Source organism: Rhodotorula paludigena, assembly GCF_050403205.1.
Source record: "Rhodotorula paludigena JCM10292 DNA, Rt_paludigena_JCM10292v1_ctg2, whole genome shotgun sequence".
In the NCBI taxonomy this organism is placed as follows: Eukaryota; Fungi; Basidiomycota; class Microbotryomycetes; order Sporidiobolales; family Sporidiobolaceae; genus Rhodotorula; species Rhodotorula paludigena.
Genome location: NW_027481456.1, coordinates 737121 through 761321, shown reverse-complemented (window position 1 = coordinate 761321; position 24201 = coordinate 737121). Strand labels below are relative to the sequence as shown.

The following is a 24201-nucleotide window of genomic DNA, read 5'->3' as shown; positions in this document are numbered from 1 at the left end:
TTCGCCGCGTTGACGCCGACGACGGGCGGCGTTGCCCCACTTCGGCCCCCGCCAGAACCGCGCCTTTCCGGGGTGCGCCTCTCGAGAAGCGACGAAGACTTCGGGAGGACCTTGCTTTGCACTGCAGAGTGAGAGGCTCGACACACGAAAAGGGGAGAAGGGAGTGGGACACGAGGACGAAAACGACGACGAGGGAAAGAAGAAATAACGGCCGAGACACAAGAAGAAGAGGGCAAGTCGGCAGCATCTAGATGGAAAAGAAGGGCTGCTCGTTCTGCGAGCGTCACACAAGAGAAAGGGAGTCAGCCAGGTGATGAGCGCGAAGCCCCGGCAGGAGCGAGAGAGCGACAGCCAGAGACGCACGTTTTGCTGCTGCTGCTGCTGTTGCTGCTGCTGCTGCTGGCCGTACCCGGTCGGCTGGTTGAACTGCATCGGCGCCTGGTACTTGCCCGTGACGCTCCCGAACGGGTTGAGCGGCTTGGCCAGCCCCGTCGTCTGCGGCTGCATCGGCCCCTGCCCCTGCGCGACCTGCTGCCCCGTCTTCTGCTGCCACACGGGCACGCGCGACGCGCCGACGTTTCCAAACGTGTCGAGGCCGTCCTCGCGCCCGCGCCCGAGCATCGAAGCGAGCTCGCCGTGCTTGGCGTCGCCCGTCGCCTTGAACCGCCCGCCGCCGCCCGTCCGCTGCGGCTGCACCTGCGGCTGCTCGGGCGCCGTGGCTGGTGCCGGAGCGGGCGAGGGGGAAGGCTGGAACGACGAGTCGAACGCCGGCTGCGGCGCAGGAGACGAGGTCTGTGGCGGCGCGGCGAACGCGGCAAAGGGGTTGTTGGCGCCGAAGCCGGTCGCCTGCGGCTGGATTGCCTGCTGGGGCTGCTGCGCCTGCTGCTGCGCGTAGAGCATCTGCTGTTGCCGCATGTAGTCCTCGTACGCCTGCTGCTGCTGGAACTGCGCCTGCATCTGCTGCTGGTACATCATCTGCTGAGCCTCTTGCTGCAGGCGCATGTTCGTAGAGTCGGAGTCAGCGAACTCGTCTTCGAGGACTTGCCACCTGACAAGGTCGGTTGCAACATGCAACGCACCTGTCGCTGGAGCTCGAGAAGCTGCTGCTGACGCATGTACTCCTCCATCTGTGCCTGCTGCTGCGCCTGGTACGGGTTGTACGACATCCAGCCCGTCTGCATCGGCTGCTGCACCGTCGGTGCATCCATGTCGATGAGAGCGTCATTCCTGCGAACGGATCGTCCACGTTATCAGTACACGGCGCGACTGCTGCACAGTGAGACCGACGAGGGCTATCTCGCGAGACGTACCGCTCCTGCTGCCGCTGCTCGTCAAAGAGGCTGTCTCCACCGTTCGCCGCCAGCATCCTCTGCCTCCGCTCCTCCTCCTCGCGACTGAGCCGCATCGCCTCCTCGAGCTCGTTGTCCGCGCGGTGCCGCCCCGCCTCCTCGGCCGCCGACCGCTTGCTCGCCTCGATCGCGCGCTGCAGCTCGTCGTCCCCTCCGCCGCCACGCGGGGGCGGCGTCGCGCGCGAGGGCCGCTCGCGCACCCGCTCGTCGTCCTTCTGACCTGTCATGCGGTTGCGCATGTCCTTGCGCGACGCGCGCTGCGAGCGCATGCGGTTCTCGTCGAGGAGCAGGGAGGTGATGTCCTTCGCTTTTTGGCGCACTGCGCGTATGGCAGGCCTTCAGAGTCAGCGTCTGGCAATCACTCGCTAGAAGCGCAGTCTCGTGAGGCCTCTACGCACCGTTGGCACCCTGGTCCTTGCCGGCCTCGTCGATGTACTGGAATTCCTTCAACGTCTTCACGATGTACAAGTTTTCGCTGCGAAGCACGACGCTCGGAGGGAATCAGCATCGGCACGGATGACCAAGAGCCGACGACGCCCGTGGCTGAACGTACCGGAAGTACTGCACGACGTTGTCGCTGCCAGCATGGAGGATGTAGTCGAGGACAGTGAGCGACTTAAAGACGTGCCGCCAATTCTTGCCCTTATCATTGAGCCGCTTATCGAGCATCTCGATGATCTCGACAAAGTCTTGCCTGCAATGCGGCAGTGATCAAGGGTGCCAGTGCAAGACACAGAGGAGGATCGTGAGAAGCGCCTGATCAGTCGCGAACCCCGCGACTTTTTCTGAGTAAGCCTGGAACGCACTGGTTGAACGTCATCTGCGCGATCTCGGCCATCCTGCGAGCATCAAGGAGGTCAAGACAGGTGCCAAGTCGGGTGGCTCGACGTGAAGAGTACGCACTGCGTTCCGCTAGGTCCCCAGGGGTCGTTCGAGGTCGCATCTCGGACCTTGGTCTGAGTGTCCGAGTAGCCCTTGACCGAGTTCTTGGCCATGCTGTCGCGAGAACGTGCCGCAATGTGAGGGGGCCGGCGGAGTGGGGGGAGTGAGCGTCCGCAAAGGGTGGATGATGTGAATCGAGAAGGGCGCACCGCATGACGCTCTTTCCCATATTCTGCATGGCCGACATGGTGACTGCGCGCGCTCAACGGGTCGAGAAATGGAGGACGAGAGCGATCGGGGACAACGAGGTGATGAGGCTGCTGCAGAGGGAGGAGCAACGGCGAGGCACTGGCGGGTCTACAGACTGGTGTGGTCGGCTATGCGTCTTTCCTGGCTTGGCTGTCGAGCGCTCTGCTGCGAGGGTGCGGGGGGACGAGGCGGTGCCGAGGTGACGCAGTCGCACGAGGACGAAGACGGCGAGCGGGTGAACGAGAGCAGCACCGTTCGCGTCGTGCAGCCGAGCACAGTCTATCGCACTCTGCACAGCCTGGCTTAAAGGGAGCCGGAGCAAGTGGAGGGCGGGCAAGCGCTGCGTCGGCTGCGCGGAGCGAAACGCCCTCGCTTCCGCCCGAGCCTCGTCCTCGCTTTCCTGGGCTATCGAGAGAGCATGAAGGGACTCAAAGGAGAGCAGCAAGCTGGCTCGAAGCAGCGGCACCCTCGCCGCCGCTTCGCCCTCGGCTTGCTCATCGCTGTCGCTTGCTTGCTCAGCCTCGTCGACCGCACCTCGCTCGACTCTGCCTGGGACTGCCTCCGCGCGTGCAAGCGAGCGTTGACTCCACTGCCGCTCGATCCCCACGAACGCGCGCTCGCTCTCCTCGAGCGTCAACCCATCATCGGTTCGCTCTCTTCCGTTCCTCGTCCAAACCGGCATCCTGAACACCTCGTCTTCCCGTCTAGACGGCCACATCGACCTCGAGATCCTCGCTCGGTGGTACTTTGCCTACGATCTGGACGACCCCAAATTCGACTTGCGCAAGAACGTGACTGGTCACGTCGACATCCCGCGCCTGCGCCTGGGCAAGGTCGGCGGATTGCGCGTCGACTGCTTCCGAAGACCTAGACGCATGGTATCTGACGAGTCCTCATACCCGCAGCTTTCACTCTGTCTTTGTGCCCTGCCCCGAAGACGCGGGCTATCCCTCCGAAAACACGGGCAACTTCACCTCTCCGTCCTTCCGGGTGCGCGACACGGTCGAGCAGATCGACGCCGCCCACCGCATCATCGACCGCTACTCGTCCACGCTCGAGTTCACGCCGACAGCTGCAGCCTGGCGGCGCGCCATCAAGCGCGGCAAGATTGGCGGCATGCTCGGCGTCGAGGGCGGACATCAGCTCGGCGCGTCGCTCGCGACGCTGAGGGCCTACTACGCACTCGGCGCGCGGTACGTCACGCTCACGCACGCGTGCCACTCGCCGCTCGCCGACTCGTGCGGCATGCAGGGGCAGGACCTCGCGCCGCGGTGGGGCGGCCTGTCGCCCTTTGGCCGCGCGGCCGTGCAAGAGATGAACCGCCTCGGGATGATGGTCGACGTCTCGCACACGCACCCCAAGACGGCTTCGGACGTGCTCTCGCTCTCGCACGCGCCGCCCATCTTTTCCCACTCGAACGCCCGCGGCGTCCATCCCAACGTGCGCAACGTCCCCGACTCGATCCTGCGCCGCATCGGGTCGATCGACCCTGCGCGCGCGCCGTTCAACCTCTCGGACGACGGCGAGCGCGGCGAGGGCTGGGGCGCCGACACAGGCGAGGCGCACCTCGCCGTCCCAAGCGGAGACGCCATCGTCATGCTCAACTTTGCAGGCATGTTCGTCAGCGAGTGGCCGAACGACCCGTCGCGCGGCGGCAAGCGCGCCGACGTGCAGGCGATGGCGGATCACGCCGACTACATCGGTCGACTCGCGGGCAGGGAGCACGTCGGCATTGGAAGCGACTTTGACGGCATCGAAGACCCGCCCGAGAGCCTCGAGGACGTCGCGCACTACCCGAACTTGATTGCCGAGCTCATCCGCCGCGGGTGGAGCGATCAGGAGATCATGGGCTTGACGAGCGGTGCGTGTCGCTCTCCCGTTGTGCACGATCACTCGCGATTGACACACATCCTTCGCGGACAGGGAATCTCCTGCGCATTCTCGACAAGGTCGAGGCCGTTGCGCACTCGCAGCGGCACCTCGAGCCGATCCATGCCGTCTTCGAAGGCCGAAGCGACCTCGTCAAGCACGACAAGCCGCCCGGGCACTGAGGCGAGCTGCGCGCGCAAGCGCATATGGCGGTCGACTCATGGACATGCACCCTGGAATCGTTACTTTCCGATAGCAGTTCCGCGCGAGAGGCTGTTTCCACGCATTCGCGATTGCAAGACATGCCCGAGGGAGAAGAGGTGAGAGATGTGTGCACGTTTTGACGAGGTCGAGGTGGACATGGCGCAAGAGAAGTGGAGGTTGTGCACGAGGGTGAAGAGGGGGGCGCGTTAGGGCAAGCAAGCGAGAGGGGAAAGAAGAGGTGGAGAGGGGCGGAAAAACGATGCAGTGACGACGAGACGAGACGGGGTACTGTATGATGGTAGAGCTGAGAAGAGTCGGAGACGGGGAAAAACGATCTGAAGAAGACTGAAGAAGAGAGACAGGAGAAGGGCGAGGGGAAAGTGTCCACTGAGATGAAAACTGAGTGCACGGCGTGTATTTGCGAGAGCAGAGGCAGACTGTGCGGGCGGCGCTGGAGGTCGTGTCGGGCTGGCGAGAACGACGAGGCAAAGGCGCCGCTCAAGAGATGGTGGGTGACAGAGACGGCGAAAATCGAAGGAGAGGAGAGACGTGGACGAGAGGTGGGGGACAATGCGACGGGATGCGAGGCGAAGAGCGAACTAGATACCGGGTCGAAGAACGTTGTCGTAAGGTAAGGTCGTCTAAGCTCCAGCACGAATTCGTCGCCGCTTTACGCCTGCGCCTGGCCCGCCGTCGCCGCTGCGGCAGCCTCCTCGTCGAGCACGAGCGCGCCGATCTCGGGCAGCTGCGGCGACGACGAGTGCGGCTCGCCGCCCTCGCCAAGACGCAGCTGGTCTGTCTGAAGCGGGCTCGCCGGGAACGACATGACGTCGGTAAAGGGGGACCGCGGGAACCCGTTGGACGCGCCGCCGTTGTTGCTCTCCGGGCCAGCCTGCGACTGGCCGCCACCCGGCGGACCGCGCTGCTGGTTGCGCAGGTCGAAGCCGCGGAAGGCGCGTGGTGCACCGCCGCAGCGGTCCTTGCCGTACGAAATCTTGAGCTTCTGGTAGTCGGCGTGCTGCTTGATGCCCTCGATCGCCTTGATCTGTAAGAGCGTAGTACCAATGTGAGCACGAGCACATAAGCAAGTGGAGCAGGCGTAGCGCACGGCGTTCGTGATGTTGGTGAAGTTGATGAACGCGCACTGCTTTTCCTTGAGGAAGTTGACGAGCTCGATCTCGCCGTACTCGCCAAAGTCCTTGCGCAGCTTCTCCTCGGAGTACGTCTCAAAATCTTCAATGTTGCCGACCTGTCGCGCACGAAGAGTGAGCGAGCGCGACAAGGGGGAGCGAGCGGAACCGACGCACGTAGACGTTGCGGGATCCGCCGGCCTGAACGACCATGGCGATGCCAGGCGAAGTCGGACCCGACTGCTTGCCCTGTGATCGAGTGAGAGGGCTGTCAGTACGAGGAGCTGTATTCACGTCAGCGTACAACGCACCCATCCAACCTTGAGCCGGCGGTTGTGCAGCGCAATGCCCTGGAACGACGCCGTCTGGTAGAACGCGAGCGCGCAATGCGGGTCGACAAAAGTGACAAAGCACTGCACGGACGCGGGCGTCAGCGAGGCGCGCAACGAAAGCGAGCGGATGGAACGCACGATGTGCTTGTCGGGGATGTAGCGAATCTGCTGCAAGATGCCGCCGCGGATGATGTTGCAGATCTCCTCGGTCGTCACTTCGGGATGGATGTTCTGCGAGCGAAAACCGCGCGTGAGCTTCGAAGGTTGCAGTGGATGCCGCGACTGCACGACGCACGCCGAGGTAGATGGTGCGGTTGCCAGGCTGCGCGTTCGGGTCACCGTTCTGGCCGTATCCTGCGTCGATCACCGACAGGTTGATCGATCAGCTCGACTGTACAGTGCGGTTCGAGCAGAAGACCGCTTCGCGCGACGCACCGAGCTGCGGGCTCCCGAACCCGAGTCCTCCGAACCCGCCATAGTTGGCGGCCATGCTGCCCATCGCGGCCGCAGCCATGTTGTGCTGCTGCTGCTGGTGCTGGTTCTTGGGCACGTATGCCGTGCGGTCCTTGCCGTACGCGACGCGGCGGCCGGCATAGGCGGGCTCCTGCGGCAAGTTCTGCACGACCTTGATGGCGGTCGCGATCGACAGGAAGTGGACAAAGCCGATGTTCTTATCGCGCACAATCTTGACCTGGTCGATAGGCCCGAAGCGCGACAGGTCGTCCCGCAGCGTCTGCTCGGTCACCGACTCGTCGAGGTTACCGATGTAGACGTTGCGCGTCGCGCCCGACTGCTGCACGGCCGCGAGCACGTTGGCCATGACGGCACTCGGTTTGCTGTACAGGAGAGCCGAGTCAGCGAGATGCAGACAGCGGAAACAGGGAGTGCACGCACCCCCAGCCGATCTTGAGGTCGTGGTCGTGCAGGCGGATCTTGCGCATCAGCGCGTCCGAGTGGAACGCAGCCGCGGTGGTCGGGTCGAGGAACGAGATGAACGCGCACGACTTTTCGGGGAGGATACGGATGTTCTCAATCGGGCCAAAGCGGACTTGCGAGAGCAGCTCGTCGACCGAGGCGTCCGAAGGAAGGTTACCGACGTAGACGGTGCGAGTCTGAAATTTCGAGCGTCAGTGAGTCACACCATCGAGATTGGAGACGCGAGGAGAGCGCACGGTCGGAGTCTGCGTCGCGCCCATGCCGTTCTGCTGCCCGCCGATCGGGTATGCCATACCAAAGCCGTTCGCGCCTCCGAGCTGCGGGCTGCCCATGCCGAGCATGGGCGACATCATGCCCATGTAGGGGCTGCCCATCCCGAGTCCGCCAAACGCGCCGGGCCCAGCGGGCGCGCCGAAGGGCGGATGGGGAGCGCCGGGCGCACCCGCGGGGAGCGCAGGGCCGCCGTACGGATTCGGCGAGTTGGGCGTCGGGTCGAACGCCGAGCCAGCATAGGGGACTGCGGCGCCGAGGGTGCCAGGCCCGCCTGCACCGCCAGGCATGGCAGCGGCGGGCGGGACAGGAGAGCCGAACGGAAGGGGAGCGGGCCCAGCGCCGGGCACGCCGTTCGGGACAGCGTTGTTGAGGAAGGGAGAGGTCGGGCCAGAGAAGGTGCCGTTGGGCGCGCCGTTGCCGGCGGCGAGAGGCGGACCTGCGCTCGTCGAGGCCTGCTGTCCGGGTGCGAAGGGCTGGTTCGGGGCGCCGAACGATGCGCCGTAGAGACCGTTGGCGTGCACGAGGCCGGCAGCGCCGGCAGCAGCATAGACGTCTTGGTAAGGAGCCGAAGGCGGCGCGGCGCCAGCACCGCCCGCGGACGCGCCCGGTCCCCCGAGCACGGCAGGCGGCGCACCGTTCTGCTGGGCAGCGGCGCCATTCCTGCCTGCGCCCTCGAAGGAGCGCTTGATGGCCTCAAAGTCGGCGGTGCCGGTGGGGGCAGCGCCGAGATCGGAAGGCGCGGCGGTGCTCGCAGCGGCTTGGGCGCTGCCGTTGGGAGGTGGGGCGGGGCCGCCGCCCGCCGCGGCGGCAAAGGACGCGGGCGGGAAGGCGGTGTAGAGTTTCGAGTCTTCGCCCTGCATTGCAGCGGGACTCGGGGCGCGAGGGCGGGCGGGGAGCGAGGGATCGACGTGCGCTCGGCGCGGGTTGAGGGAAAGCCGCGTGAATGGACGGCTCGGGACACGAGGCGCGGAGATCGGCGGCTGGGTGCGCGGACGGGCAGGCTCTGTGCGGCTGTACGAAGCTCTGGACGGGCTCGTCAGGCGTTCCGGCGGCGCAGATGCGGCGCAATCGACGCGTTTCGCTGCTGGAGGTGGGAGCCAAGTCAGCCTCGCGCACGCGCCCACGAGCTCGTGCGAGGGTCGCGCGGCCACGCACGCACGGAGAGACGAGAGAGCTCCTGGCTGGGCACGCTCACGGGCTCGCTCGGGCGGCGAGGGCGGGCGAGGCGCTTAGAGTTCAGAGGCGGAGCTGCGCGCGACGACAACCGAACGCGCACCCGGGCGAGTGAGGGCGAGATCGGGACAGGGCACGAGGCAGGCAAGGTCAGCGCGGTACTAGGCACCTCGCAGGCGGGCCACGCGGGCTGCGGACGCACAGGGTCGAGCGGTGCACCGACGAGGACCGGCGGGCGACGACGAGGAGGAGGGGGAGCGGCACGCGAGCTGCAGAGAGGCAGCAGCGGCACTGGAGGGTCAGTGAGGACACGCTTGCGAGCTACTCGAGTGTACACACAGGGCAGCAGCGCCGGGTGGGGACAGGGCGGCGGGCGAGAGCGTGCGCCTTGCTCTCGGTGCTCCCGGCGGCGAAAAGGCCTCGCGCTCGCGCGTCTTTCCGGGGCGCCAGTACGGCTCTCAGCGCTCTGCAACGTCTCTCGCTTGTCGCTCAAAAGCGCTGGAAGTGGGCAGAGGCTGATGCGAGAGAAGTGCGATATGCAGGTGGTGATGGCAACAGACACAGTCCCCTCTCTCTCGTCGACGTCGTCCCTACAGTCCCAAGCGCGCCGCACCGACCTCGACGGCGGCGGATCCGGCAAGCGCAGTCGCTGCCGCAGCGTCCAGCTCGGCACGCCGCGTGGCGCTGTTGCGCACGTACTTCATAAGGCACGCGAGCGAGGCGGGCGTGACACCCTCGAGACGCTTGGCCTGGCCCTGCGAACGCGCGAGAGCGGAAATCGTCAGCGGCGTGGCTGGAGCACGGGGAGTGTGAGAGGGCGACAAACCAGCGTCGTCGGGCGCGCAGCCTTGAGCCGCTGCCGCACCTCGTGGCTCATGCCCGGCATGGCGTCGTAGTCGACGCTCGGGTCGATCGCAAGGTTCTCGTCGCGGAGGAAGAGCGCAATGTCGTGCGTCTGCCGCAAGATGTGCTGCTTGTACCTATCGCGCGCAGGGTGTCAATTCCCGTGATACAATTCGTAGGCTGAACCAACGGGCGCCGACTCACTTGCCGGCGATTCCGATCCGCTCGAGCGTGCGCGGCGTGAGCGCATCGAGTCCTGGAACGTGCTGGACCAGCCTCTCCATGTCGACGTCCTTGTAGTGCAGGAGGTCAAAGGCGCTGTGTCGGAGCGTGAGCGCTGTCCCGCAAGAGAAGACGAGCGAGGAAAGAACGCACCTGCGCTTGTGCCCGTCGCGCCTGACCTCGAACCCCTTCAAGCACCACCAGTCCGGCGCCATCTGCACCTTCTCCATCAGGGCGATCCCATCCTCGATGTCACCCTTGGTGCGCTCGTACGCGGCCCAACGCGCGTCGCCGACAATGCCGACGTCGCGGCCCTTGGCCGTCAGGCGCAGGTCGGCGTTGTCGGCGCGGAGCGAGACGCGGTACTCGGACCGAGACGTAAACATGCGGTCTGCAGGTCCACATGCTCAGTCAGCACACACTCGGGACGGTAGAAGTTGAATAGCAACCAAGAGGCAGTCGACGCACAAGGCTCGTTCACGCCCTTCGTCACGAGATCGTCGACTAGCACGCCGATGAACCCGTCCGCGCGGCTCAGCACGAGCTGCTCCTTCCCGAGCGCCGAGCAGCCGGCGTTGATGCCCGCGAGGACGCCCTGCGCCGCGGCTTCCTCGTACCCCGTCGTGCCGTTGATCTGGCCCGCGAGGAACAGGCCCGAGATGCGCTTCGTTTCGAGCGTGTCTGTGTGCGCAGCGCTTCATCAGCGATATGTAACCAAACAGCGGAAACAGAGGTCTGGGTTCAACGCACGCTTGAGCTCGCGCGGGTCGATGTGGTCGTACTCGACGCCATACCCAGGCTGCACCATATCGACGTTCTCGAGCCCCGGGATCGTGCGCAGCAGCTCGAGCTGGTTCTCGGCCGGGAGAGTGATGGAAATGCCGTTCGGGTAGATTAGGTCTGCAGGCGCTCAGCGGATCAGTCGACAGTTCGGCAAAGGGGGGGGGGGAGGGTGACGAACCGGAGTCGTAGCCTTCCGGCTCAAGCCACACAGTGTGACCGAGCTTTTCGCCGAACCGAAGCACCTTTGACTCAATCGACGGGCAGTAGCGAGGCCCTGCAACGCATGATCGTCAGGCGCGCACGGTGAGAGAGACGAGTTGAAGCGCTCACCTTTGACCGTCTCGCGAACGTGCACCGACTTGTGGATGTTGTCGCGCACAATGGCGTGCGAAGCCTGGTTCGTCGAGGTCTGGTAGCACGAGACTTGGTTGTCCTGCAGGTCGAGCATGTCAGACTTTGAGCGAGTCGGCGGGCAGCAGGTATAGGAAAACGCACCTCGTTCGTGACCTGATCTGTCAGGAAGGAGAACGGCTTGGCCGGCACGTCTCCCTTCTGCTCACCGAGCCCCTCGAAGCGGATGCTGCCCTTTGCCAGCCGAGGCGGCGTGCCCGTCTTGAGCCGGCCCAGCTCGAAGCCTGCTTCGCGTAGCGAGTCGGACAGACCGTGTGCCGAAGCTTCGTTGATGCGACCCTTGAACGGAGTGATCTCAAGCTGCGAGGAAGCCGTCAGTCTGGCGGCCCCGTTCAGGCCATTTGCGGAGTAGACGACTCACGCCGAGATGCAGCTCGCCGCCGAGGAACGTGCCAGTGCAGATGACGACCGACTTGCACGGGATGACCTCGCCCGTCGCTGAGCAAGAGAGGCCCGTCAGCGGGAACAGGAACAACAAAGGAATGAGCGATACGAACCTATCCGCAAACCGACGACCTTCCTTCCGGGCTTGCTCACGTCTCCGTCAATTGGTTGCGAGAGCACGAGATCCTGTACGGCCGCCATGCGGATGTCGAGGTTGGGGTAGGACGACAAGACGCTCTGCATCTCGCGCTTGTAGAGCTTGCGGTCCATCTGGGCGCGGTAGCCGTGCACCGCCGGGCCCTTGCTCTTGTTGAGGACATGGAACTGGATGCCAGCCTTGTCTGCGAGTCGCGAAGGAGGAGGCGACGAGGACGGCAGGAATCAGCGACGCTGTCTCGACCGGCGTTCGAGGGCTCTGTCGACTCACCGCAGACCTTGCCGCACACGCCGTCCAAGGCGTCCACCTCGCGCACGAGAGTTCCCTTGCCGATGCCTGCAGAGTGCGCGGGAGAGACGCCGGGATCGTCTCAGCCTGAGAATGAGGCGTACAACCGTGAAGTCAGGACGCACCGCCAAAGCTGGGGTTGCAGCTCATCTCTACGGACGCAAAGCGAGGTCAGCACGCGCCAGACCGGGCAAGAACGACGAGCAAGGCCAGACTCGCCTCCGATCGTCTCAAGCTTCTGCGTGAGGAGCAGCGTCCTCGCTCCCGCCCTGGCACTCGCCGTTGCCGCCTCGCAGCCGGCATGCCCCGCACCAATGACGAGGGTGTCGTACGGCGGGACATCGGGGTTGTGGGCGAGTGTGGTCGCGAAGGTGCGGCGGAGCGAGATGCGGGCGGTGGCACGGACGGCGATGCCGGCGCTCGTCGATCCTGCGCGGGGTGGGACCGAGTAGAGCGCGGCGCGCAATGCACTGCGCTGCAGCATGTCCTCCTGGATTGCGCTGGGAGGAATCAGCGTCGGGCGGCGGTCGAGCTTAGTTCGCTCGGTTCGCGCGACTCGCGGCTTGTCTCCGTTCCGCTCACTCGCTGTCGCACTCTCTCGCGCTGAGTAGCGCAGAAGGAGCACGCAGAGTCGCTAAGCGCAGGCGCCTACTGCCGCCCTATGCACCCTCGCCGCAGCCTGTCGTCCCCCTCCGCTGCCTGCAAATCTTCCCGACCACCTGCGCACAAACGCGGACAGCCGGCTGCCTGGTGTAGCTTGTCAGGTCGCGACAATCGCAGCAGATCGGGTGTGCACGCACCGGGCCACCGCGACGACACGCGAGGGTCTCGAGCCGGGCTGCTCCTGCTTCGACTCCGCTTTGCCCGCTACACTCGCCCGGCTCATCGGACTAGCCCTACGTACAGCCGTCCTCTACCTTCCCTCCCTTCACCCTACGTCCCCCGTAGCCAGTCAGATGCCCGTCACCTCGCCGCACTTCGTGTGCACAGAGGAACCAAGCAGGACGTGTAGCGTTACAGCTGCGGAAGATTCCCTATGTCCCGCACCCTCTGCCCCCTCAACTGTGTCCTCTCCCCCTGGGGAGAGGCGCAGGAGGCTGTCGCGGCTCGCTCGCGATGGAGTGCGGATACCGCGGGACAGGCGAGACCCCCCGCCGGGGTCGCGCTTCAGGACCGCCTTCAGAGTGAAGGTCGACGGTTTCCTCTTTCTGGGGAATGCAGGGTGCCTCGTGTGCCAACTGCGTGTCGAGCTTCTAGTTTTCGGCGGCAGAGCCCTCACTCTTTCTCGCTCTCTCCCCTTTTCCTGCTGCGCTCGTCGCCTGTGCTATGACCTGCTGCCGTTCCTTCGCTACTCTGTCCTGCTATTCCATGAGTTGCTCTACGTGCTGGTACCGCGCGGGCAAAGAACCGGCCGCTGTCTCAAAATACTGTCGCATCTCGGATGCAACGCTTGCGTCCGGGCATCCTCTGACGCACAAATGCGCTGTCCTCAGTCGCATAAGCTCTGCGTTCATTCGAGCTCAGAGTCCGCCGGTGCCGTTCGGACACGCAAGCATCGACGGTGAGAAACCTCGACGCGGAAGGCGAGGTGCGAGACTGCGCAATTTTCGAGGCGTTCGCGTGTGCAGACTAGACATTCCTGTATCTGGCCGTGTGTTCGTCAGTGTGCTGTCGTCACGTTTCCGAGGTGGGCGAGGGACTTCGGCGCGAAAGTGAGGAGAGGGGGCCGGCCATTGCGTCAAGGCGGCCTTCTCAAGATCGAGCGCGAGGGCGCAGACGTCGCCTTCATTTCCGCTCTTCCTGCTTCCTCACACGCCGTGCATACACGCTCGCTTTTACTCCAAATACGAAGAATGACTGGCCCGCAGGATCTCCAGGAAGGCGACCGCGTCACGTAAGCCCCTGCTGTCTCCCCTCGTCGTCATCCCCCGCTGCGCCGCCCCACACGAGCGAGCGAGATCTGACCCGTCCCCGCCTCTCGCTCCCGTGCGTGTGCGACCCCCGTGTAGGTGGAACTACGGCGGTGGGCAGCCCGGCGGCACGGTCGAGGCGGTCGTCCCCGAGCACGACACGATCGAGACCAAGGGCGGCAAGGAGGTCTCGCGCAAGGGCACCGCAGAGGACCCCGCCGTCGAGCTCAAGGCCGACTCGGGCAACAAGGCCATCAAGCTCGCGCACGAGGTGCGTTCTCTCTCGGTCGCATTCCGATGCGGCGGTGAGCGTGAGCTGATGTGAGGGAGAGTGGGCGTTGCGATCTGCAGCTCAACGAGGTCGACGAGGGCGCGACCGGCGACAAGACGTCGTACGCCAAGGAGGCTGCCGGTGGTGCGCGCACCAACCGCGAGGCCGACGAGCAGACGGGCGGAGACGCCGCTGCCGACAAGAGCGACGCGCGCAAGAAGCAGAGCGAGGGCGGAAAGGTGCGCTTCAGCCTAGCGCGTCGCCGCCGACAGCTTGCCCGGCCGGCCGGACTTGCTACGTTACTGACTCGGAAGTCAATCGCAGAAGGGCGGCGAGGTCACCGCCAAGAACGGCGAGGATGACAAGGTCCGCTTGATTCCGCTTTTTGTGTTGCTGAAGCCTCCGTTCACGCCACTTTTTTTCCAGGACGACAAGGAGGATGACAAGAATGACGACGACGAGGCAGAGAAGGCAGATGAGAAGGACGACAAGGCCAAGTCGACCAAGGAGAAGCAGAGCGAGGGCGGCAAGAAGGGCGGCACGGCCACGCAGAAGAAGGCCGGCAACGCCAAGAAGGACGACGCTGACGAGGCCGAAACCGACGACGAAGACGACGTCGAGATGAACGGCGAGGAGGAAGATGAGGATGAGGACGAGGGCGACGACGACGAGAAGTCGGCCAAGCAGAAGCAGTCGGAGGGCGGCAAGAAGGGCGCAGCCAAGGTGCGCTTCAGCTCCGACCTTTGTCCCCAAGAAATGCTCGCTCCGGATAAGCGCACGACTGACGCTACCGGCCTGCTTCACTGCGCAACAGACAAACTCGAAGAGCAAGGCCGCCCCCAAGAAGCGCGGCGCCGCAACCGAGGGTACTCGCCGCAACCCGTCGCGCTCGAGCGCCAACAAGAAGGTGTGCTCTAGCCGAAGCACGGCATGGCCATGCACACACGCTGACTTTGCGCGCGCTCTCTCACTTGTCCCTTCTTCGCTGCCATCCGATCACGCTTTCGCAGTCCGTCGCCGAAGACGACGACGAGGAGGACTTTGAAGCTGAGCTCGAGGAGGACGACGAGGACTTTGACGAGGAGGACGACGACGACGAGCCGGAGGGCAAGAAGAAGCAGCGTGCTGGCGGTCGCGTGCGTTCTCCTCTCTCTCTCTTCTGCACCCTACTAGTACGCTTACCGAGGGTTTTCCCACTTGCAGAAGGGCGGCAAGGCTAGCGGCAAGAGCAAGGCGCCGCCCAAGAAGAAGGCAAAGAACTGAACGAGCCGCAGTAGATCGAATCAAAAATGACTTGTACAGCCCCTTGACAGCCGGAACATCCCTACTATGAAATCATTCAGTACTATCTACAACAGCCTGTTTGGAGAGCGATACGAGATCTAGGCCTTGCGAGGCGTTTGCCGGCGCTTCGAAGGCGTCGCGGGCGAGGCCGCTGCCGACGCACTGCGCTTGCGCGAGTTCGGCGTCTTGGCAGCGGGCTCGGGGGAGGTGATCGCGGTCGAGGCGCTGGCGCCAGAAATTGTGCGCGACATGGACTCCGAGGAAGACTCGGAACGGCTCGCCTGCAGTGGTCAAGAAGGTGAGTCGCGCCGATGCTGTTTATTGTGCAGCTGGATGGCGCTCACAGGTTTGCTGCTGACTCCAGCTGTGCTCTTGACCATGTGCTCGCGGTCGGGATGAATTGAAAGAGGCGGCTGGCCGGGCAGGCGGACAAGAGCGATCCGGCAGACGTCGAATCCATCAGCGTTCTTGTCAATCCAGGACTGTGAGACACGGACATCAGCACGTTATCCTCTTGAGGGAGATGTTTCAGGCGGAGAGGGCAGTGGTGAGGTAGCCTCGCCCTCGATGCGTTTCGCCAGCTTTTCACTCACCTTGACCGCCTGGTAGAGTCCGCTGTAGATGTACCCCTCTTTTGGCGCGTAGGGCCCCTCGCCCTTGAACCCTCGCAGGACGCGGATCGGGAGACCCGACTTGACCGACTGAAGCAGGGCGGCGTTAGGCGGGTGGTCCCAGGTCATGTTGGACGTCTGCGCCGCCGTGCGCAGGTTCTTCGGCGCATCCTTCGTGCCTCCGAGGTCGCGCCCGCCCGAGCCGCTGTACGTGAAGCGCTCGCCGTGGTCGGCGTCGCCGTAGATGCTGCCGCCGGCCGTGCAGAGCGAGACGCACGCCCCCTTGTTGCCAATCGCGATGCCGGAGACGGGCGGACCATGCACGGCGAGCGTCGACCATTCCATGCGCGACATGCACACGTCGTTGACCTGGACGCCGGGAATGCTGCCGTACTTCTTGGGGTCGTGGCGGCGCACGCCGATGCTCTTCGGCGCGGAACCGCCCTCGGTCCGCACAAACTTGTCGCCCTCCCAGTATCCGCCCTCCTCATCGTCGTCGTCGACCATCGACGGTACGTATCGCTCCTCCTTGCGCGGCGTGAGACCCAGCAGCTGGTTCTTTACGCGACCTGACGAACGGAGGCCACGCTTCTCGCGGTCCTCAACAAGCTCCTTGTTGGTCGGCGGAGTGGTAGGCGTAGCAGGCGGGGTGAGCTTGACTTTGGGCTTCTTCGGCGTGCGCGGCTTGACGGGTGACGGCGACTCGGAGACGAGGCGGACGGACGAGAGCTTGGGGACCTCGAGCTCCGCCAGCAGAGCCGAGTTGCTCGCGACCTGTTTGTCCACGAATGCAAGGTAGTCGAATCCCATCCTGACCGGTGACGGAGGGAAGCTGTGGAAGCGAGAGAGGCGAAGTTCGTCCACCGATCACACAGTCGCTCACGCGACGCGACGCGATTCCGACGAGCACGAGGCAGGTTGCAACGGGTGCGAGGAAGCAGCGGATCCTACCACGGAAGGTGTCACTATGTGAGCGGAAGGGATCTAAATGCGCGCGGCGGCGAGACACTGGATCGAGAACGACTGTCCAACAGCTTGGGAGAAGACGAGTTGCTGGCCTGCGGAATGCGTTGCGAGGAATTGAATGGCGGGGCGGGCGAGTGGAGGAGGCGAAACGAGCGTGGCGGCAGAGAAGGGAGCAGTAGGAGAAGCGCCTTCGACCGAAATGGCCTTGACGTCTGACGGCGAGAGCTTGACCACCACGGTGCGCCTGCCGCCGAGAACGAGTACTTCAAGACGCTGCGGTGGCTCGGTTGCAGGATCGACGGGCAGAGGGTCGTTGCCCCAGACGATTGGGCGCTTGATGACTGGCGAGACACGACTGATCAGTCTCAGGATCCGCGCGAAGACGAGGGACTGCACGCACCGCTCTTGCCGTCCGCTGTGACGATGCCGCTGAGATTCTTGCCCTTCGAGACAAAGAAGAGACCGGGAGGCCCGATCTGTCGATGCGCAGCACCGTTGAGCAGCGAGATAGGCGAGAGGAGCGGAATGTCAAGGTTTGCGTCGGACGACACGTCGCGTTGATGTCCCAGCCCGTTGCTGGGAGGACCTGCCCCCGTCACAGTGATCGAAGGCTGCGGTAAATGTCCATCGGCGTCGGCGAGGGCGTCATCGAGCGCAGGCTGCACCGGAGAGCCGGCCACGACATCGCTGTAAAGCGGAGGAATGGTCCAAGCCGAGGAGAGGACGCTCGAGGGGACTGGCGGAACGAAGGGAAGTTGCTGGAAGGTACTGTATGGGGCCTTTGCACGCGAAGTCGACGACACAGGCGCTGCAGACCCAATCGACCGCAAGGCTGCCTGCACCTGTGCTTGTGCGCGAGACGCCGACGACGACGCAGTCGACGAGATGGTGCGTGAACGTTCTCGAGGAGGAGCTGCATATTCGGGCGGCGGCCCTTCGTGCGTAGGCGGCTCGACTGCATCAGGCGCGGGCGAGGGAGACAGCGAACGCGAAGCAGGATTTAGCGGAACAGTGATGTTCTCGCCTGCGGGCACTGCGGCGGTCGTCTCCTGCTCCTCTGTCCGCACGTGGTCGGCGGGGTGCAAAGCCGAGTGCAGATTGGCCGAGCGAAACTCGTCGCCGGACTCGTTCGCGAGAGGTGCGGCCGAGGTAGCGGCGACGTCGCGCATGCGCCTTTCGCGCTCGCGTCGGGCGCGACGCTCGCTGCGACCGACCCCAACTTCGCGCACTCGGACTGTCGCGGGCTCGAGGGCGAAGATCGACTCGGGATAGACGAGGTCTGCGCGCAGCTTGTCAGCTTGTGTGCGCTCGAAGGTGACCGCAGAGAACGCGAGGCATATGACGCACAGATGTCGACGAGGTCGTCGCCTTGCATCTGGAACTCGATTGTGCGCGGCGCCTCGGGTAGGACAAACGTGCGGTTGAGGCTGAGCGAGATACTCCGCGAACCCTGTGTTTCCGCACCTTCAGGTCAGCTCTTGCACCACAGGAGGAAGCAGACAATTAGACAAACCGTAAATAGCTCGATCCGCTCGGCCTCCTCGCCGCAAAGGACCGCAAGGTACGTCCGCTTCTTGGTCTCGGTCGCCCGGAGCATTCGGGCGCCCCTGGTCCTCGCCAGCTTGACGTACTCGAGCGGTGAAGCAGACTATGGGTAAGCGCGTATCAGCTTGTGTTTCACTGCCTCCAACGAGAAGGCACACGCACGTTCGCAGGGTGAGCGTCTGGCGGAGCCTGACTGCTAGGGGCGACGGTTGGCGGCTCGCTGCGGTGCAGCGAAGCTTGCGGGCGGCGTTTCCTGTCACGCGCGGCGTCGACAGATAGGACCGGCGCAGCTGTCGGGCCTGCATGCGGCGCAGGCGGCGCGGAAGGGGCAGCCGTCGTCGTAGCCGCGTGAGGCAGCGGCTGGCGGTGGTCCGGCACAAGGTCCCGCTGCGACGAGGCACGGCTCGAGTCAAGCGAAGGTCGCACATTCTGGCCAGCAGAAGGTGGACGCCTGGGTGCCTCAGGGGTCGATGTGCGGTGGAGCAGCTTTGATCCGACCGCGCTCATCGTCCAGCGCTTACTCGAGCGCGAGCTCGGCGACGCCGATCCTGTCTGCGCGGGCGCTTCACTGCGCACAAGCTCATCGAGCTCGGTGGGCACGACTGTGTCGCTGTCGACGACGGGCGACCGGGCCGTAAGTCGGTCGAGCGCCGCTTCGCGTGCTGCGATTCCTGAGGTCGACTCGGCACGTTGGCGGGTCGAACTGATCGCAGCCGACGCAGACTCCGCACCTACGCCGCTCGAATGAGTGGGCAGGATCGGCGAAAAGGCGGACGTGTCGAATCCGTCTACCGGGCCCGTCTGGCGAAGCAGCTCCGCAAGCTCCTTCGATGGCGACTTCTGCCCTGCGCCAAGGCGCGGCGTCATGGCGCTACGAGCCTCGGGCTTTGGCGGCACGCGCGGTGGCACGATCGACTCGTCGCCGGAGAAAGACGAAGGCCGGTCGTCCAGCGGGCCAGACTGGCGGATGAAATCGGCGAGCTCAAGCACGGGAGAACGTTCGATCGAGCGCAGTGGCGGCGAGCGCGCCTCGCGCGGCTGACTTTGTCCGGCGCTGCTGCTAAGCGAGGCGCGGCCGTAGTCGCCGAGGGCGGGCTCGCTGAGCATCTCGACGAGGTCGCTCCCACCAGTCGTGTACAGCTCGAGCCCGGCGAGGTGCGACGCCGTCGCCGAGGGTGGCAAGCTTTCGCGCCGGGAAGCGAGTTTGTGCAGCGCAGGGAAGAGCTGCGCGTCCGCACCGGCTTGCAGCAAGTTGTCGGTGACAGACGAGCGACGGCGGCGGCGGGACGAAGCGAGGACGTTGTCCATCTCGGGCGAGCGCATGTCGGGCCCGCTGTCGCGCAGAAACTCGGCGAGGTCGGACGTCGGCGAGCGCTCGAGCGGGTTCAGCGGTTTGACCGGCGGACGCGGCTCCATGCGCTTCGGCGGGAACGGCATCGGCGCGGGATAAGGGTCAAGCCTCGCTGGCAGAGATGGTGATGCTGAGGGGCGTCGCCCGTTCGGCTCGAGCGAGTGCGTCGGAGCGGACAGGCGGCGGTCGACGCTTGGCACGGGCGGCGGTGTCTCGGCGTCTGCCGTCTCGGCGGCTGCGCGCCCCACCGACCTGGTACTCCCGCGCCGCGAGACGTGCGAGTGCAGGCTCGCTCGCCTGCTGCTCGGCGAAGGCGGTGAGCCGAGGTCGGCGCGACTCCGCCGCTTCGACATGCCGGGCATGCTCGCCGCCGTGGAGCCTTTACGGCCGGCGATGAAGTCGCGCGACTTCTGGCCGCGCACGATGCGCGGCGTGCCGGGCGTGACTGTCGTCTGGCTCGAGACGGAACCGCGCGGCGGAGCCGGGTTGGTCGGGACCGCGCGCACGAACGAGGCCGAGGTGGGTCGGCTTGAGATGCGCACGGGAGAAGCGGGACCGCCGCCTTGATGCCAGGATGGCGGCCGTTGATGGTACGACGGCGGGCGACTGTGAGTCGAGAGCGGACGGCGACGAGGCGTCGGGGTGGGTGCATCGTCGGGTGGGAGGGGCTGGGAGGCGAAGGGAGCGGCGGCAGAGGTGGATGCGGTGGGCGGGAACTGATACGAGGGGCTCGGCGCGGGCTGCACAACGGAAGCTGCGGCCGCCTGCGGCTGCAGCATGTCTGCCGAGCGGCTCTCGCCCGGCGCGCGAGCTTTGCCCTTAACGCCGCTGCTGAGCGAGGTCTTCTTGTCGAAGATGGCGGCGTCGTGAACGATTGGGTAGCCGTCGCGCTTGTCGATCTCCTGCATCTTCTTGTCGATCATGGCGCGAATGCCGTCCAGCGCGTAGACTGCAGGGCAAGCTAGTGAGCGAAAGGCGCGAATGGATGCGAGCGCGATGAGCATACCGCGAACATGGTCGTTGCGTCCGGCAATCGCAAGCAGAATGTTGCTCCGCTCGCTAAGCACCGCGAGCTCCTTGAAGCGCGTGCGTTTGATGAGCGAGACGGGCTTCCTCGTCTCCTTGCGCTTCTTGCCGAGCTGCTGCATCGGCAGACTGCCCGGAAGCGGGAGCGGGAGGAAGTCGAGCCCCGCCGTCGTGCCGATGAGAAGGTATTTCTGGTCAAGGATAGCGCCGCACAGCGGCTGGGCGTTCCGACTGAGCGAGAGAGGCTGCGTGAGGGGGACGAGGGAGAGACCGAGCGAGGCGAGAGAGGGAGGCTCTGGAGTCGAAGTCGAGGGCATTGGAGGTGTCGCAAGGCCGATGGTCGGAACGGGCGAGTGCGTTGCCCCCGCTGTGCTGGCCTGACGAGCGGAAGCCTGCGATGCACCGGATGTTTGCGGAGCCGATGGGTCGCGCAGCGAGCTCGAACGCGTCAAACCGGCAAAGGTTGCAGCCGCCAGCGACCGAGGCGTGCGACGCTGCGGTTGCTCAGCCGGATCAAAGCGATACAGATCGCTGGACGAGCGGGGCAGTGGCCGACCCGCTAGCGATGGCATGCTCGTCGAGCGGGTGTGCGGTACCTCGCCCTGCGATTGCAGCGCAGCGACTGCAGGGTGCTGGTATTGCCAGTCGAGGGGGGCGGACGGAGACCGCGGAATCGCTGGATTAGGTGAGCCGGAAGGGGAACCAGTAGGTGAGCCGAGTCGTGGCGAGGAGTTGAGGCGAGGCGAGCGGCCGAGGAGGTTGGCAAAGAAGGAGCGGGCGCCACTCGTGGTCTGAGGAGAGGAACGCTCAGCCGAGTAGCGATTGGTGACATAGCCTTTTGACGTACCTGAGGACGCTGCGCTGGCGCATTGCTCGAAGCCAGACTCGCCATCGGCCCGTTTGCGACGCTCACGTACGGCCCGATTTGTCGATTTGGCAGCGAGAGGTCGACTGGCGGTGCGGTAGGAAGGCTGAGGGTGGACGAGTTGGAGGACGAAGTGGTAGTGGAAACACGGGTCGATCGGTGTAAGTCGTTGAGCGCCGGCCGAGACAATTGCTGATCTTGCTCCGAGGTTGCGGTCGTCGTCGAGGTGTCGGAGTAGGCATAGTTTGGCACGGAGGACAGCGTGCGCGAAGGAAAGGGCAAGCTCCCTCGCCTTTGCTGCAGCTGGTCTGGCAGCGGGCCTTCCGCGTCCGAGTCGCGCAAGTGCTCGACGTCGCCCGCATGTTCCGGCTCGCTCTCTTCGCCTGAGCATCGCCGCCGCTCGTGCACAGACGTGGCGCTCGGAACGGCGAAACCCAATCCGAGCCCGAACCCTCCCTGCTCGAGAGACTGCGGGAACCATTCGTTCGCGTCGTGAAAGTCGGCTCCGCCGTCTTCTTCGTCCGATGGAACGTCGTGCTCGTGCCGCCGGAACGAGTGAGACGGTCTGACGGTGTGCAGGACGTCCGGTCCACCGTCCTCGTCGTCCTTGACAGCACAGCGGCTCGGCCCGACGCCTGCTCCAACCTCGCCATACCCGTCACTACTGCCGCTCGACATCACTGCGTCGTCCTCGCCATTCTGCACGACGGAAGACTGAGGGGGCGACGAGGCGGGACGGACAAAGCGGTGGTTGTCGGGGACGTCGATCCTCAGCCGCGTTGACGCGGGCGTTAGGCGACCGTTCTGGCTCGAAGAGCTGGCGGCCGAGCTTCGCCAGCTCGATCCTGCCCCGCCCACGCCGGTCGACGAGGACGACGAGGGTTCGCCGACTGATGAGGACGAGGCGGTGCTTGTCCGCGAGAAGCGCTTGTGCACGGCAGGCGAGGTGTGCAGGGGCTGCGCGGCCATTGCTGACGGCCCGGGAGCGTCTCGCTCCCGCTGACCTAGTCGCTGGCGTCGACGGAGCGCGGCAGACGAGGGGCCGGCGTCGAGACAAGGGGCCGGCGAAGAGGCTTGAGCGGCGACAAAGTGCGGCCGACAGCTGCTCGGAAGCTCGAGGCGGTCCCCGACGACCAGCACTCGAGTGTGCAGCGCCCTGCCGTGCCACTCGCTTGCCAGGAGACGGACTGTCCGCTTTCCGATCGCTCATCATGCAGGAGCGCCTCGCCTTCCGCTTTCGGAGAAAGGCCGGAGGGATCCACATGGCCGTCGAGACACCTTCAAAGCGTGCGCATACAGTGTCTTTGTTGTTTGTGAAAGTACTAGAATCTAGAGGAAGGCGATGGGCGCCGCGAAAGCTGCAGTCGCCAGCATGGCAGCCGAGGCGACAACGAGCGGGTGAGCGCCCGTCAGGATGGTTTGGGCGCCGTTGCCTGCGTCTGCCTGAGTCGGCGCAGGCGAATTTGCCGCGCTCGTGGCCGACGAAGAAGCGTTGACATTGGCGCGCGAAACGGTGGAAGAGCTGACGGTCGAGGTCATTGCGTTTGCTGCGAAGCAAGATGAACCGTGTCAGCCTCGAATGTCGTGGGATTGACAGCCACGGACATGACGCACACGCAGGAGAGCTCTGCGCAGGACTGGCAGCAGAGCTCGACGACAGACTGGGAGCAGCGCTTGTCGCTGAGGCATCGGCGGCTTCGCTAGAAGACGAAGCAATCGTGCCTTTCCAGGACAGCTGGACCCCGTGGTCACTAGGGTGTCGGAAAAGATGCGTCAGTCCAACTCCTTACTCGCTCCCTGAAGCCGACGCACTTGCACCACTCGTAGACGCCGCCGTCGTTGCCAACAAAGTTGCGGTTGCTGGCAGACAGGACGTTCCACTCCAAGCAGGTGCAGCTGAAACACAGGAGTGCCGGTCAGCTTGTTCACAAAGGAACTGGGTGCTCATCGATAGTGCAGGCAGCAAGGCGCAGCGTTCGAGACTTACTCATGGATCAGCTGAGGGAGCGAAGACACGCAACGCGTCTCTGCCGTGTCGCTGGACCACACCGAGTAGAGCTGCAAGTTCCAGGGTGAGTCAAGGAACCTGTGGACATCAGTGCACGCCCGTGCAACTCAGCCCTGCACAACGCACCTCGTTGCAAGTCTCTTGGCACTCCCGTGAGTCCGGCAGCCCGTACCGGCACATTTGGGGCCAACCGCTCTCCATGTACTGCGCCGTGTAGGGCTGGTAGTGCTCGTCGAGCAGTACGTCGAGCGAGTCACACGCCGGAATCGTCGTCGAGCAGGTTGTGTTGCCGCCCGAGACGCAGCAGCCATTGTCGTCGCACGTACCGTTGGCTGTATGAGAGCACGCGCAGATGTCAGCTGAGAGCCCATGGGGAAAGAGTGTAAGGACTCACCTTGGCGCACGAAGAGGCCTCCACCGTTCCGGCGGAGAATGTCGGCGGCAGGGGAGAGCCCGCTGACGGCAGCCGCGCGGGCAGCTGGAGGGGACAGTTTCCAAGATCAGCACACGCGTAAGACTTTACGCAGAGCAGAGCAGATCGTCGCAGACCTACCGAGGCCGGCAGATGCGGCAACGACGACGAGAGCAGCACGCATCGGGAGACAAGCGGGCGATGGACAGACAAGAGCAGCGCAAGCAGCCAGTGAACGAGCAGAAGCAAACAAGCATCGCGTCCACAACAGCGGCTCTTCGGCCCGGGCCGCAATTGGACCTCCCACGCGAGTGAAAGCTGGAGCAAAGGCGGGGTGCGCGGATTTTCCGGCAGAGGCGGTGCGTGTTCGCGTTCGTGCTGTGCAGCGCCAGGCTGGTTCTATCGAGGGAGCTCGACGCGCTGACATGGCACGACGTGAAGCGGGGAGGAGAGGAAGACGAGGTCCC

The 24201-nt window shown here is 64.9% G+C and overlaps 8 protein-coding genes across 8 annotated transcripts; 2 read left to right on the top strand and 6 right to left on the bottom strand.

Moving 5' to 3' along the window:
• Window positions 1–247: 247 nt before the first annotated feature.
• Window positions 248–2478, bottom strand: ENT1 (epsin; the record flags this gene model as incomplete). The annotated part of the gene is made up of 9 exons (XM_076645917.1): window positions 248–274; window positions 364–990; window positions 1080–1227; window positions 1311–1668; window positions 1748–1824; window positions 1903–2043; window positions 2156–2188; window positions 2253–2345; window positions 2441–2478. The coding sequence occupies 9 exons, from the start codon at window positions 2476–2478 to the stop codon at window positions 248–250; spliced, it is 1542 nt and encodes a 513-aa protein (XP_076508787.1).
• A 420-nt stretch (window positions 2479–2898) lies between these two features.
• Window positions 2899–4531, top strand: JCM10292_004581 (dipeptidase; the record flags this gene model as incomplete). The annotated part of the gene is made up of 4 exons (XM_076645916.1): window positions 2899–3127; window positions 3189–3324; window positions 3386–4341; window positions 4404–4531. The coding sequence occupies 4 exons, from the start codon at window positions 2899–2901 to the stop codon at window positions 4529–4531; spliced, it is 1449 nt and encodes a 482-aa protein (XP_076508786.1).
• A 692-nt stretch (window positions 4532–5223) lies between these two features.
• Window positions 5224–8084, bottom strand: JCM10292_004580 (uncharacterized protein; the record flags this gene model as incomplete). The annotated part of the gene is made up of 9 exons (XM_076645915.1): window positions 5224–5598; window positions 5662–5802; window positions 5861–5932; window positions 5995–6096; window positions 6154–6246; window positions 6311–6369; window positions 6451–6851; window positions 6910–7127; window positions 7188–8084. The coding sequence occupies 9 exons, from the start codon at window positions 8082–8084 to the stop codon at window positions 5224–5226; spliced, it is 2358 nt and encodes a 785-aa protein (XP_076508785.1).
• A 903-nt stretch (window positions 8085–8987) lies between these two features.
• Window positions 8988–11969, bottom strand: MTO1 (tRNA modification protein MTO1; the record flags this gene model as incomplete). The annotated part of the gene is made up of 14 exons (XM_076645914.1): window positions 8988–9152; window positions 9224–9377; window positions 9445–9558; window positions 9616–9853; window positions 9931–10143; window positions 10213–10362; window positions 10424–10519; window positions 10576–10678; window positions 10741–10956; window positions 11018–11094; window positions 11154–11381; window positions 11468–11533; window positions 11611–11637; window positions 11705–11969. The coding sequence occupies 14 exons, from the start codon at window positions 11967–11969 to the stop codon at window positions 8988–8990; spliced, it is 2112 nt and encodes a 703-aa protein (XP_076508784.1).
• Window positions 11970–13338: 1369 nt separating this feature from the next.
• On the top strand, window positions 13339–14929 carry JCM10292_004578 (uncharacterized protein; the record flags this gene model as incomplete). Its single annotated transcript, XM_076645913.1, has 8 exons — window positions 13339–13379; window positions 13495–13666; window positions 13747–13905; window positions 13991–14032; window positions 14093–14389; window positions 14481–14573; window positions 14677–14802; window positions 14870–14929. The coding sequence occupies 8 exons, from the start codon at window positions 13339–13341 to the stop codon at window positions 14927–14929; spliced, it is 990 nt and encodes a 329-aa protein (XP_076508783.1).
• A 119-nt stretch (window positions 14930–15048) lies between these two features.
• JCM10292_004577 (YDG/SRA domain-containing protein) lies at window positions 15049–16371 on the bottom strand (the record flags this gene model as incomplete). The annotated part of the gene is made up of 3 exons (XM_076645912.1): window positions 15049–15231; window positions 15295–15432; window positions 15544–16371. The coding sequence occupies 3 exons, from the start codon at window positions 16369–16371 to the stop codon at window positions 15049–15051; spliced, it is 1149 nt and encodes a 382-aa protein (XP_076508782.1).
• A 174-nt stretch (window positions 16372–16545) lies between these two features.
• JCM10292_004576 (uncharacterized protein) lies at window positions 16546–22283 on the bottom strand (the record flags this gene model as incomplete). The annotated part of the gene is made up of 7 exons (XM_076645911.1): window positions 16546–16868; window positions 16928–17806; window positions 17875–17977; window positions 18041–18175; window positions 18235–20372; window positions 20430–21240; window positions 21297–22283. 7 exons carry the CDS (start codon window positions 22281–22283, stop codon window positions 16546–16548), a joined length of 5376 nt encoding a protein of 1791 aa, XP_076508781.1.
• Window positions 22284–22643: 360 nt separating this feature from the next.
• Window positions 22644–23918, bottom strand: JCM10292_004575 (uncharacterized protein; the record flags this gene model as incomplete). The annotated part of the gene is made up of 7 exons (XM_076645910.1): window positions 22644–22861; window positions 22929–22951; window positions 23127–23210; window positions 23302–23372; window positions 23449–23654; window positions 23717–23800; window positions 23876–23918. The coding sequence occupies 7 exons, from the start codon at window positions 23916–23918 to the stop codon at window positions 22644–22646; spliced, it is 729 nt and encodes a 242-aa protein (XP_076508780.1).
• Between the last annotated feature and the right edge of the window lie 283 nt (window positions 23919–24201).